At 42.1% G+C, this 12,365-nt stretch overlaps 1 protein-coding gene across 4 annotated transcripts in view; it reads left to right on the top strand.

The window, feature by feature from the left end:
* The window catches only part of CLIP2 (CAP-Gly domain containing linker protein 2), a 132,305-nt gene that overhangs the window by 44,764 nt on the left and 75,176 nt on the right, over window positions 1–12,365 (top strand). For all 4 annotated transcript variants that reach the window (XM_073665162.1, XM_073665161.1, XM_073665164.1 and 1 more), the window contains exon 2: window positions 4,705–4,928. In XM_073665162.1, coding sequence (XP_073521263.1) covers window positions 4,817–4,928 — 112 coding nt within the window. In that variant the 5' untranslated portion in view covers window positions 4,705–4,816. The remainder of the gene's footprint in view (window positions 1–4,704; window positions 4,929–12,365) is intronic.

The following is a 12,365-nucleotide window of genomic DNA, read 5'->3' on the forward strand; positions in this document are numbered from 1 at the left end:
GTGCCTTTTCTGCCTTTGAGCTGCGCTATCGCTGGCCGCTCACAGGCTTCACGTGACCCCGGGCTGCAGCCGGCTCTGAAATCCGCTAATGTCACGTCAAGTTCCGGCTGCAGCAGGGTGTACTCACTTCTGCGTTCCGCGGTGGATGCTGGGCTGTGGGCGGAGTTAACCAGCACGTCACACCCAGCATCCACCGCGCTCTCTCCCTCTCCTCATTCACTGGGAAAATGCCCAGTGGATGCTGGGTGTAATGCTCGGGGTAACCCCACCCACAACCCAGCATCCACCGTGGGGAGCGCGTCACTGATGTCATGCCTCACTTGACGTGACATCAGTGGCGGGTCACGTGATGCCTCTGAGCTGTCAGCGATAGCGACGCTCAGAGGCAGAAAAGGCACCACAAGGTATTTACAAAAACACTACTGGGCCCCGGGGGGATACATTGGGGGGTTCATATCAAGTAGTGGACAACTTCTCTAAAGGAGAACTCCCATCAAAGTTTTTATCTTAAAATATTGTAATCATCATATTATATGGCACTGTGTACTTACAATTGCTCATTTTGCAATTTTACCTAGTTCTCCTCTTTTCCATTAGGTCAATGATATTGCGTAATTAAAAACTGACTAGCTGAATCCCTCTAAGCTCTTTGGAAAAACAGGAAGTCAATTTTCCCTACATGACGCAAAAGTCCCTGGCAGGGGGAGGAGGGAGCAACTGGGTCAGGAGTTGAAGAGGGGAATGATTTTTGCAGGGAATAAAGACTTCCTGTTTCTACATAGAGCAGAGAATAATTTACTTTGGGCTACTAAAGCCCTCATTCACATTAGACTACTGTGAGCTGATCCAGCTGTTAATGACGGGTTCAGCCAACGGTCTAATGTATATGGGAGCCTTGCACAATTAATTGTTGATGGAGTTAAAGGGGTATTCCCATTTGCAAAATCCTATCCCAATATGTAGTAGGTATAATAATAATAATAATATTAGCAAATACCTCCAATTAGAAATGTAGTATAGTTTTTCTGATTCGCTATATCTCTTTCCTCATATGCAGGTATTGCAGGACCTTAGGTATCCACAGTTACGTCCACTGATAAAGTGACACTTAGCTAGCTGCTAGTGGTAGTAACCGTGGATACCTAAGGTCCTGTATTGCCTGCACATGAGGTAAGTGGCATAGCGAATCAAAAATACTATACTACATTTCTAATTGGAGGTATTTGCTAATATTATTATTATTACACTTATTACATATTGGGATAGGATATTGGAGATGGGAATACCCCTTTAAGGATCTGGCATATCTGATTTCGGACTGCCATCCTTTTGAACTCCTTGAGATAAGCCACCTCTAGACATGTCTAGTATTTGTGAGTGCTTGGGAGAAACAGCCTAGATTGCTGCCATCCAAACGATCATCAGCCATCTAATGTATATGGTGGGCTTAAGGGTCAAATGTTCACCTTCCATTATGAATGAGACATACAGGTCTTCTCTAAAATAAACATGAATTGCAAGGGGTCTTCAGATGAACAGTGTTGGATATGATAACCCTACCTTTGGACTTTTTAGTTGATGGATCCCACCTAGTTCCCTATGCATAGCCACCCTCATCCCTTTGGAGACCCAGATTGCCTGGAGACTTTGCTTACTTTAGTACTGCCTTGAATACTTTGATGTTTACAATGTAGTCATAACAAACATACTTTGTATTATTTGCTCTCCTACAGTCTACCATTACATACCTTCTTGCCTATTTTGTGCTGGAGACGTCTATCCTCGTTTTGCAATTATATACCATCTAACTTCTTTCTCGTGCAATATATGTTTTCCCTCTTGCAACCTCAACCCTCACTCCCTCCAACTGGGACCACTGATTGGCACTTATTCCAGTTGTACAAAAATGTTCCCCTTCCTTTTACTTTTAAATTATCTTACTGTTCTGTACATGTGTTTAAATGTTTTTATTAAATTTTCCATAAAACGGAAAGAAGGGGAGGAGGGGGTACATAAATAAAAGAGGGAGGGGGGGAAGGGGAACAGACATATTTAAACAGAAACATTGGGTTTCACATTTAGAATACAACAGTTTGCAATTCCCATAACACACGGGAACATATATAAAAACTAAAAGATTCTCGTATATTAGCATACAATGTTGTTGAGGTTGATAAAATAAAGACAGTATTTTAAAGCAAAGTAGAGTAGAAAATCCAAAATGAAATCCAAGTCAAACTGAGCATAATCTTCATCATCATCTCAAATTAAGATTGTCACAAAAGCGAAGATGAGCTAATAACAAACCTAGGCATGTCACCTAGGCCGTGTTTGATAACATGGGAGAATATTTCGAGGTCCGAAGATCCCAACTTTCTAAGTATTTTGAGAAGGAGTTACTCCTAATGGCGGGATTATATTCAAATATGCTATGTTGCGTCACTCTTTCTATCAAGTGCATTAAAGTTGGTGGGTCATCACTTTTCCATCTGGAAGCTATGATGAGTTTTGCTGTCAAGAGTATGTGTGAAATTATGTAACGCAGCTGCTTTTGAAAGTCTTCTATGCCTATGGATAAAAGAGCAAGCTGAGGAGTAATGGCAATTCTCATTCCGGTGATATCTGTTATGAGTTGTTTAATTCCTAGCCAGAAGTTTACCAATTTTGGGCAGCTCCAAAATATATGGGATAAAGTACCTGGGTTGTTACAGGCTCTCCAGCAATTTGGTGAGTTTACCGGATTAATACAATGGAGCTTGACTGGGGTCCAATACCATCGAGATAGCATTTTAAAGTAGGATTCATGAATCGTGGCAGAAGCAGTATTGGAGTACGTAATAACTAATGTTTTTTTTTAGTTTTTGCAAATCTATTTTGAGATTCAATTCTTGTTCCCATGCCCCTACGAATGAGTGGTCAGGAATGTCTGTCTCCTCATTGAGGATTTTATAGAATATGTTTGATTTCCAAAGTTGGGTCTTGTTTGGAGAATTTATAAGGTTTTGTACCATTTGTAGGAGAGAAAGAGTGGGAGAGGAATTTCCAAAATAGTTAGCTATAGATCTCCAACTTGTTCTCTCATCTCTAGGAAGAGAGAACTTGGATTGAAGATAATAGAAAGACGCTAAAGAGTCGTTTTGCATAATATCATCTACATACAATACTTCCCTATCCAACCACGTTGATAGATTGAGTTTTGGTATTAAAATTTGCAGTACTGTGAGAGGAATATTTTTTATTGGTGTCGGGCTAGTTCGGTCAGGGGATTTATTTACAAGATTTCTCCATGCCAAAATAGCAGCCCTCAGAGCGGGATAGTTTGGAGGAGGCCTGGAGGGTTCAATTAGATGAGCTAGTATTAATGCCAACATTTGTTTTGTTTTAACGATTGATTTTTCTATAAAAGTCCAGGCTGAGATATCTGAGTCTAACAACCATCCCCGTGAAAGTTTAAGTATTGAAGCTAAGTAATAATTATAGAGATTGGGGACTCCCAACCCTCCCATCCCCTTATGCTTTTCCAAAGATATCCTAGATATTCTTGGTTTCTTCTTGTTCCAAATGTACTTCAGCAATTGGGTTTGGAATTTTTGGAACCAGATTTTAGGAATAAAGACAGGAATAGACCTAATTATATATAAGAACTTGGGAAGGAGAAGCATTTTAAATGCCTCAATTCTGCCTAGCCAGGAGATCACAAGTTTAGTTAGGCGCAAGTAGTCCTGGTGAAAGGTTTTAAGTAGTTTAGAGAGATTCTCCTGGACTATGTCAGTTGAGGGCTTAGTTATGAGGATTCCCAAATAAGAGATTTCTCTTTCTTCCCAAGTGTACTCAAATTCCTCTTTAAGGTAGGCCAGTAGGGTACAATCTAAATTAAAATCTATGATTTGGGACTTTGATTTATTTACTTTATAAAGGGAGAGGTGGGAAAATTCTTCGATTGATGATGTTACATGTCTCAAAGATTTAAGAGGGTTCGAAATGGTAAGCAAAATATCATCTGCAAACAGGGCTATTTTGGTTTGTTTCTGTTCTGTACATGGTAACAATTCATTGTTCTTTTTTTGGATTATTTCTTTTGCTAAAACAATTGTATGTTTATTGTGATAAGTACCAATTGTTCTAATTTTGCTCTATTACTGCTTCTACATTTACATTTCCTCCATATACGGAAAGAAAAGTAAATAAATAATTATTCTGTTTAGGATACTTTAAATTATATTAGAACATTACATTTTATCAGAAGATTAGAGGACTAGTAAACCTGCTGCCATGTAATCCTCCATATTCATGAGCTTTGTATAACCCTGCCCCCACCACTGATTGGCAGCTTTTTGCCTATGCACAGTGCACACAGAAAGCTGCCAATCAGTGGTGTGAGCGGGGTTATACAGAGCTCAGCATTAAGAAAACGAATAGACTGCAGCAGATAAAACAGAGATTTTATCAAAACTGCAGCAAACAGCTCAGTATGTGATGCATCGCTGGAATCAGGGTGTCTGCCCCTATATCATGTTGCTCTCATATAGAATAACATGAACGTAGTGACAGATTCTTGTTACATAATGTCTTAAAGTGCACATTCACATGTTTACTTTTAGGTTTGATGCAAAATGCAACAATATACCAATGTCATTAATTATCGCCTTATTCTGAACTAAGAATGTGCCGCAATGTAAAAATAATGTGACTTCTATATTTTAGGTAACTAAACATGGAAATCAGTATCCATGACTCGGAAGCCTAACAATTCCAAGTGAAAAAATTCTGACAGAGGAGGTAAAGCTACAGAGAGGTTGAAACTATTGCTACAAATATGCTGAAACCAAGTGGACTAAAAATCCCAGGAAGGGGAGCAAAACACTCCAGTCCAGTGGGAAGATCTTCAGCCGGATCTGGTGTTACTAGCAGCACCAGCTCCAAAGAAGGTACCTCTATCTATATATCTGTGTGTACTGTAGTTTTTTTTGTGACTTACCCCAGTGATACGTTACAGATTACACCCAGATTTTTGGGAATGTCATTGACACAAAGGATAGAACACCACAATGTCATAGAACTGCAGTCTTTAGGAATATTATTCACCTGGGTGTGACTTTCCTGGATGCAACTAGATGGGATTTGTTTTATAGTGCGCTTTAAGGGTATGTTCACATTGCATCGTATTCTGTTCAGAATCCACCTGAAAAAAACACTGCAAAAGCACCCTATGAAATGAACAGAGTTGACAGTAATATCAAAGCGATTTTTGCTGAGCACATGTTCCATCCTACGTCACTTCTTCTTACCTCTTCAGGGTTCGGAAACCCTGAATTGGTTAAAAGAGGTGACATTCTCATTTTTGGGCGGCTTCTGCTTGGAAGCTGTCCACCCTGTATGCTTAACAATATGCAGTGAAAGCCACCGCAAGAACAACGACAAAGCCGCTTCGGGAAAACGGCCGCTGCTGTTTTCCTCAAATGGCCTCACCTGGGAAAACTTACCAGCTGCATCAAGTGACGCCATGTGGACATACTCTAACAAAGGTTTTCCTGATCTGACAGGTTAAAAATTTGAACTTGTCTTTGGCTCTAAATAATACACTCATACACAAAACCATGACTGTATAAAGGAACCATATTAGACAAACAGTCTAGTATATAATACGTAATTGAAATAATGTGTGTTATGGGCCAGATCATTGTTAAATGATGTGTGTGCAAGTGCACTTTCCTGTACAGTGGGTCAAAAAAAAATTAGCATGTAGTAGGTTTTTACTCTCTTGTGGCCTAATTGTGGCCAGCTTATATCACTGTATGGCTATGCATTGCCAATACTTCTAAGATGGAATGCATCAAGACAGGCAATCTTGACCCAGGGCCTGCTGGAGTAAAATTCCATAGGAGGTACACACCTTTTAACAGGGGCGTGCATAGAAATAATTGGGCCCTCCCCACAAAAAAATAAAATTATAATTGTCAGGGTCACAGAAGAACATATATATATATACATACATACAGTATAGACCAGAAGTTTGGGCACACCTTCTCATTTAGAGATTTTTCTGTATTTTCATGACTATGAAAATTGTACATTCACACTGACGGCATCAGAACTATGAATTAACACATGTGGAATTATATACTTAACAAAAAAGTGTGAAACAACTGAAAATATGTCTTATATTCTAGGTTCTTCAAAGTAGCCACCTTTTTTCTTTGATGACTGCTTTGCACACTCTTGGCATTCTCTTGATGAGCTTCAAGAGGTAGTCACCGGAAATGGTCTTCCAACAATCTTGAAGGAGTTCCTAGAGATGCTTAGCACTTGTTGGCCCTTTTGCATTCACTCTGCGGTCCAGCTCACCCCAAACCATCTCGATTGGGTTCAGGTCTGGTGACTGTGGAGGCCAGGTCATCTGGCGTAGCACCCCATCACTCTCCTTCTTGGTCAAATAGCCCTTACACAGCCTGGAGGTGTGTTTGGGGTCATTGTCCTGTTGAAAAATAAATGATGGTCCAACTAAACGCAAGCCGGATGGAATAGCATGCCGCTGCAAGACGCTGTAGTAGCCATGCTTGTTATGATAGGCTACAAGCACTAAGGAAAGACAGGAAATCTGTCCCTACAATAGAACTAAGCTAGATCCCTACGATGTAATGGGGAACCTGACCCTGTGATCAGACCCGCTAAAGTCCTCAGCTAGTCTGAACGAAGACCTATAGATGTGAGGAAGGGATCCCTACAAGAACTAGGGACTGGGAGAAAGATGGACCCCTCCTAGCAGAAATTGTAGCAGTAAAAAGACAAACACATAACATAGAACATAAAGGTCAAAAGACCTAGCTAAACTGACTGAGAAAGGTTACAAAGCACCTGGCTAGCTTAAGAGTAGAAATTACAATGAAGTCCAGCATGGCCAGAAGGGCGGAGCAGGACTAAATAGGCAAAAAGGTCATGTGACCAGCAAAATAGAAAAAACCTAACAGGAGAGTTCTAACAGTACCCCCTCTTCTAAGAGGATCCTCCGGATCCCCTAGGACCAGGCTTATCAGGAAACCTCTTGTGAAACGCTCTGACAAGTCTGGAAGCAGAAACATCATCTGCCCTCACCCATGAGTTATCCTCGGGACCGAAACCCTTCCAAGCAACAAGATACTGCAAACTCCCCCTATACCGTCTAGAATTAAGGATGCGGGAAATTTCATATTCCCCGTCCTCCACCACCGGAGGAACAGTGGCAGTGGCGTCTCTATCTGATACATCAGCTTTTTTCAATAGAGAAACATGAAACACCGGATTAATCTTCCAGGAGGTAGGAACCTCCAACCTAACAGCAGATTGGTTAACTACCTGAAGCACCTTAAAGGGCCCTACAAACTTGGGACCCAATTTTTTAGAAGGAATCCTCAACCGCAGAATCTTAGAGGACAACCAAACCATGTCACCAACCGTAAACAAAACCTCTTGACGTTTCCTGTCAAAGTACCTCTTAGATTTTTTGTTAGCCTCCTGAAGATTACCACGCACATCCGTCCAAACTCTCTCCAAATCACCGGAGAAACTCTCCTCCTCAGGCACAGCCGATACCAATTTGAAGAATGACTCAAAAGACGGATGTCTCCCAGAACAACAAAAAAAAGGCAATCACTCTGCAGAAGAGGAAGTATGGTTGTTAAGAGCAAATTCAGCAAGCGGCAGAAACTCAGACCACCCCTCTTGATTGTCTGCCACAAAACAACGCAAGAACTGCTCAACATCCTGATTCTTCCTTTCTGTCTGGCCATTAGACTCAGGATGATATCCAGATGAAAACGACAAATGAACTCCCAACCTGTCACAAAAGGCACTCCAAAAACGAGCCACGAACTAAGGTCCCCTATCAGAAACAATGTCAGTAGGAACACCATGGAGTCTGACAATTTCCTTGACAAAGGCCTTAGCGAGTGTCTTAGCGCAGGGCAGTTTGATGAAGGGAACCAAGTGACACATCTTGCTAAAACGGTTCACGACCACCCAGATGACCGTGAAACCCTCAGAGGAGGGAAGGTCAGTAATAAAGTCCATAGCCAGATGTGTCCAAGGTGCACTAGGAACCTCCAGAGGGCAAAGCAACCCCGCAGCAGGAGTATGAGAAGACTTAGATCTAGCACACACAGTACATTGACGCACCCACTTAATGACTTCCTTCTCCCATCCAGGCCACCAAAAACTGCGACCCACAAGTCTCTTGGTCTCAGAAATTCCTGGATGACCTGCCAACCGAGACTCATGACACTCAACAAACAAATCTCTCCTAAAGGTCCTAGGCACAAACAACCTCCCATGGGGAGTGTTAGATGGGGCATTCTCCTGTGCTTTAAGAATCTCATCTTCCAAAACGGAGTCTAAAGCAGCAATCACAACACCTTCTTGTAAAATGCTCTCCTCCTCCTCAGCACCGACCATGGGAGAAAAGCTGCGAGACAACGCATCAGCTTTAACATTCTTGGTACTCGGGATGTAAGTAACGGAAAAATTAAACCGCAAAAAAAAAAGTGCCGACCTAGCCTGACGGGCATTCAAGCGCTTGGCAGCATCAAGATAGATCAGATTTTTATGATCAGTGAAAACCTGAATGGGAAATTCAGCACCTTCCAAGAGATGACGCCAGTGTTCAAATGCGAGTTTAATAGCCAGCAATTCCCGATTACCAATATCGTAATTAAGTTCAGTCTCAGAAATTTTTTTTGAAAAAAAGGCACAGGGATGTACTCCATCCTTGTTTTCCTGAGACAACACCGCACTGACCCCCACAGAAGAAGCGTCAACCTCAACCAAAAACGGCTTAGTCACATCAGGCTGCATAAGGATGGGGGCAGAGCTGAACCTCTCCTTTAGAAACACAAATGCTTCAATGGCCTCAGTAGTCCACTGAACCGTATTAGCACCTTTCCTGGTGAGATCGGTCAGTGGTTTAACAATAATAGAAAAATTTTTAATGAATTTTCTGTAATAATTGGCGAAACCCAAAAACCTCTGTATCGATTTCAAACCAATAGGCCTAGGCCATTCCTGCACAGCTTGAACTTTCACCGGGTCCATCTCAAAGCCCTCGCTGGAGATAATGTAGCCCAAAAAACGAATTCTCTGTACAGCGAACTCACATTTCTCTAGTTTAGCAAAAAGCAAATTGTCAATTAATAACTGTAATACCTCACGTACGCTCCGCCAATGAGACTCCAGATCAGGCGAATAAATCAAAATGTCATCCAAATACACAACCGCATTTTTGCCAATCAAAGGTCTAAGGATGTCATTAATAAGATTCTGAAAAAATGCTGGTGCATTGGTAAGACCAAAAGGCATAACCAGATTCTCAAAATGACCCACAGGAGTGTTAAAAGCAGTCTTCCAATCATCACCCTCCTTCATGCGCAACAAATTGTATGCCCCCCGGAGATCAATTTTAGAGATCACTTGGCCCCCACTAACTGGTTAAACAAATCAGGAATCAATGGCAGTGGGTAGGGATTACGTACAGTAATTTTATTAATCTCGCGAAAGTCCAGACAAGGACGTAAACCGCCGTCCTTTTTTTTAGCAAAAAAAAATCCAACAGCCACAGGTGACTTAGAGGGTCTGATATGACCGGCGGCCAAGCTCGTCTGTATGTATTCCTCCAAAGCCTTTCTCTCAGGAATAGTAAGATTAAATAAACGACTTTTAGGAAGAGTCGCTCCAGGGACAAATTCAATGGTGCAATCATAGTCTCTATGGGGAGGCAAAATTTGCGACTCCTCCTCAGAAAAAACTTTCCAAAAATCCTGAATAGGTACAGGTAATTCCCCTTTATCCACAGCAGCAATGCGCCCGTTACAACACTTGTCATAACACTTAGGGCTCCATGACTTAATTTCATTAGTAGACCAATCCAGTACAGGATTGTGCAATTTTAACCAGGGTAACCCCAAAATTACTGGAGAAGGCAAATTATTTAATACTACCAAATCCAAATTTTCTTGGTGAATACCATTAATAGTGAGGGGAAATTCATAAACCTTGTGAGTAACACATTTCAAGGGAGAGCCATCGACAGAAACAACGGCAATAGGGGATGACAAAGGTTTGGGTTTTAATTTAAGTTTTTCCAAGAATCCCCCATCAATCACATTCAGAGTAGAACCACAATCCACAAATACCCGAAATTCAATTAATTCTTCCTGAGCTGCAGTAGTAGCAGAAAGAAATACCCCCTTAATGTTTAAACAGGCTATATGGGCGTAACTGACCTTTTTTTTTTTTTCTTTGTTCATACGAAGCACACAGTTCTTAATGAAATGGTCAGATTTTCCGCAATAAAAGCAAAAACCTTCAGAAAACCTGCGGTCTTTTTCCTGAGAGCTGGGTGACATCGCCTCCAATCTCCATTGGCTCTCCAATGTCAGTACAGACCCTCTCAAGACTAGGAGCTGACATGGCAAAGGATTTACTCTCATTAACCCTTGCACGCAGTCTCCTGTCCACCCGTATAGCTAATTGCATTGCCTCCTGCAAGTTTCCAGGTGTAGGATAAGCAATAAGCAGATCCTTAACCCTTTCACCTAGCCCAGCAAGAAACAAACTTTTCAGAGCTGAATCGTTCCACCCCACCTGAGCAGACCACCAACGGAAGTGAGTACAATAATTTTCCACATTACCTGATCCCTGTCTCAAAAGTCTCAATTCCGTCTCAGCTGATGAGACACGATCAGGATCATCATACAACAACCCCAAAGCAGAAAAAAAACTATCCACTGATCGAAAGCACGGATCACTAGGTTGGAGAGAAAAGGCCCATCCCTGAGGTTCTTTGCGCAAAAGTGACATTATGAACCCTATGCGCTGTGATACATCACCAGAGGATCTGGGTCTCAAATGAAAATACAATAAACAAGCATTTTTAAAGGAAAAAAAATCTTGTTGTTCACCAAAAAATAAATCAGGCAATCGTACCTTTGGCTCCACAAAATGCACTCCAGAACAGCTACTCACGTGTTGTTGGAGCTCGGCCACCTCCAGAGAGAGTCCCTGCAGGCGTTGAGCCAAATCCTGAACCGACACCATGATGGAAACTGGAGGTCTTTCCTTAGAGATAATTTTGGGCTGGACTTACTGTTATGATAGAGGAAAGACAGGAAATCTGTCCCTACAATAGAACTAAGCTAGATCCCTACGATGTAACGGGGAACCTGACCCTGTGATCAGACCCGCTAAAGTCCTCAGCTAGTCTGAACGAAGACCTATAGATGTGAGGAAGGGATCCCTACAAGAACTAGGGACTGGGAGAAAGATGGACACCTCCTAGCAGAAATTGTAGCAGTAAAAAGACAAACACACAACATAGAAAATAAAGGTCAAAAGACCTAGCTAAACTGACTGAGAAAGGTTACAAAGCACCTGGCTAGCTTAAGAGTAGAAATTACAATGAAGTCCAGCATGGCCAGAAGGGCGGAGCAGGACTAAATAGGCAAAAAGGTCATGTGACCAGCAAAATAGAAAAAACCTAACAGGAGATTTCTAACAATGCTGGTTCAGTATGCCTTTAATTTTGAATAAATCCCCAACAGTGTCACCAACAAAGCACCCCCACACCATCACACCTCCTCCTCCATGCTTCACGGTGGGAACCAGGCATGTAGAGTCCATCCGTTCACCTTTTCTGCGTCGTACAAACACACGGTGGTTGGAACCAAAGATCTCAAATTTGGACTCATCAGACCAAAGCACAGATTTCCACTGATCTAATGTCATTCCTTGTGTTCTTTAGCCCAAACAAGTCTCTTCTGCATGTTGCCTGTCCTTAGCAGTGGTTTCCTAGCAACTATTTACCATGAAGGCCTGCTGCACAAAGTCTCCTCTTAACAGTTGTTGAAGAGATGTGTCTGCTGATAGAACTCTGTGTGGCAGAGCTAAAGAACACAAGGAATGGACATTAGACCAGTGGAAATCTGTGCTTTGGTCTGATGAGTCCAAATTTGAGTTCTTTGGTTCCAACCACCGTGTCTTTGTGCGACGCAGAAAAGGTGAACGGATGGACTCTACATGCCTGGTTCCCACCGTGAAGCATGGAGGAGGAGGTGTGATGGTGTGGGGGTGCTTTGCTGGTGACACTGTTGGGGATTTATTCAAAATTGAAGGCATACTGAACCAGCATGACTACCACAGCATCTTGCAGCGGCATGCTATTCCATTCGATTTGCGTTTAGTTTGACCATCATTTATTTTTCAACAGGACAATGACCCCAAACACACCTCCAGGCTGTGTAAGGGCTATTTGACCAAGAAGGAGAGTGATGGGGTGCTACGCCAGATGACCTGGCCTCCACAGTCACCAGACCTGAACCCAATCGAGATGGTTTGGGGTG

This window comes from Phyllobates terribilis, unplaced genomic scaffold (genome assembly GCF_046119375.1).
Source record: "Phyllobates terribilis strain yellow unplaced genomic scaffold, ASM4611937v1 Scaffold_2__4_contigs__length_985480577, whole genome shotgun sequence".
NCBI lineage: Eukaryota > Metazoa > Chordata > Amphibia > Anura > Dendrobatidae > Phyllobates > Phyllobates terribilis.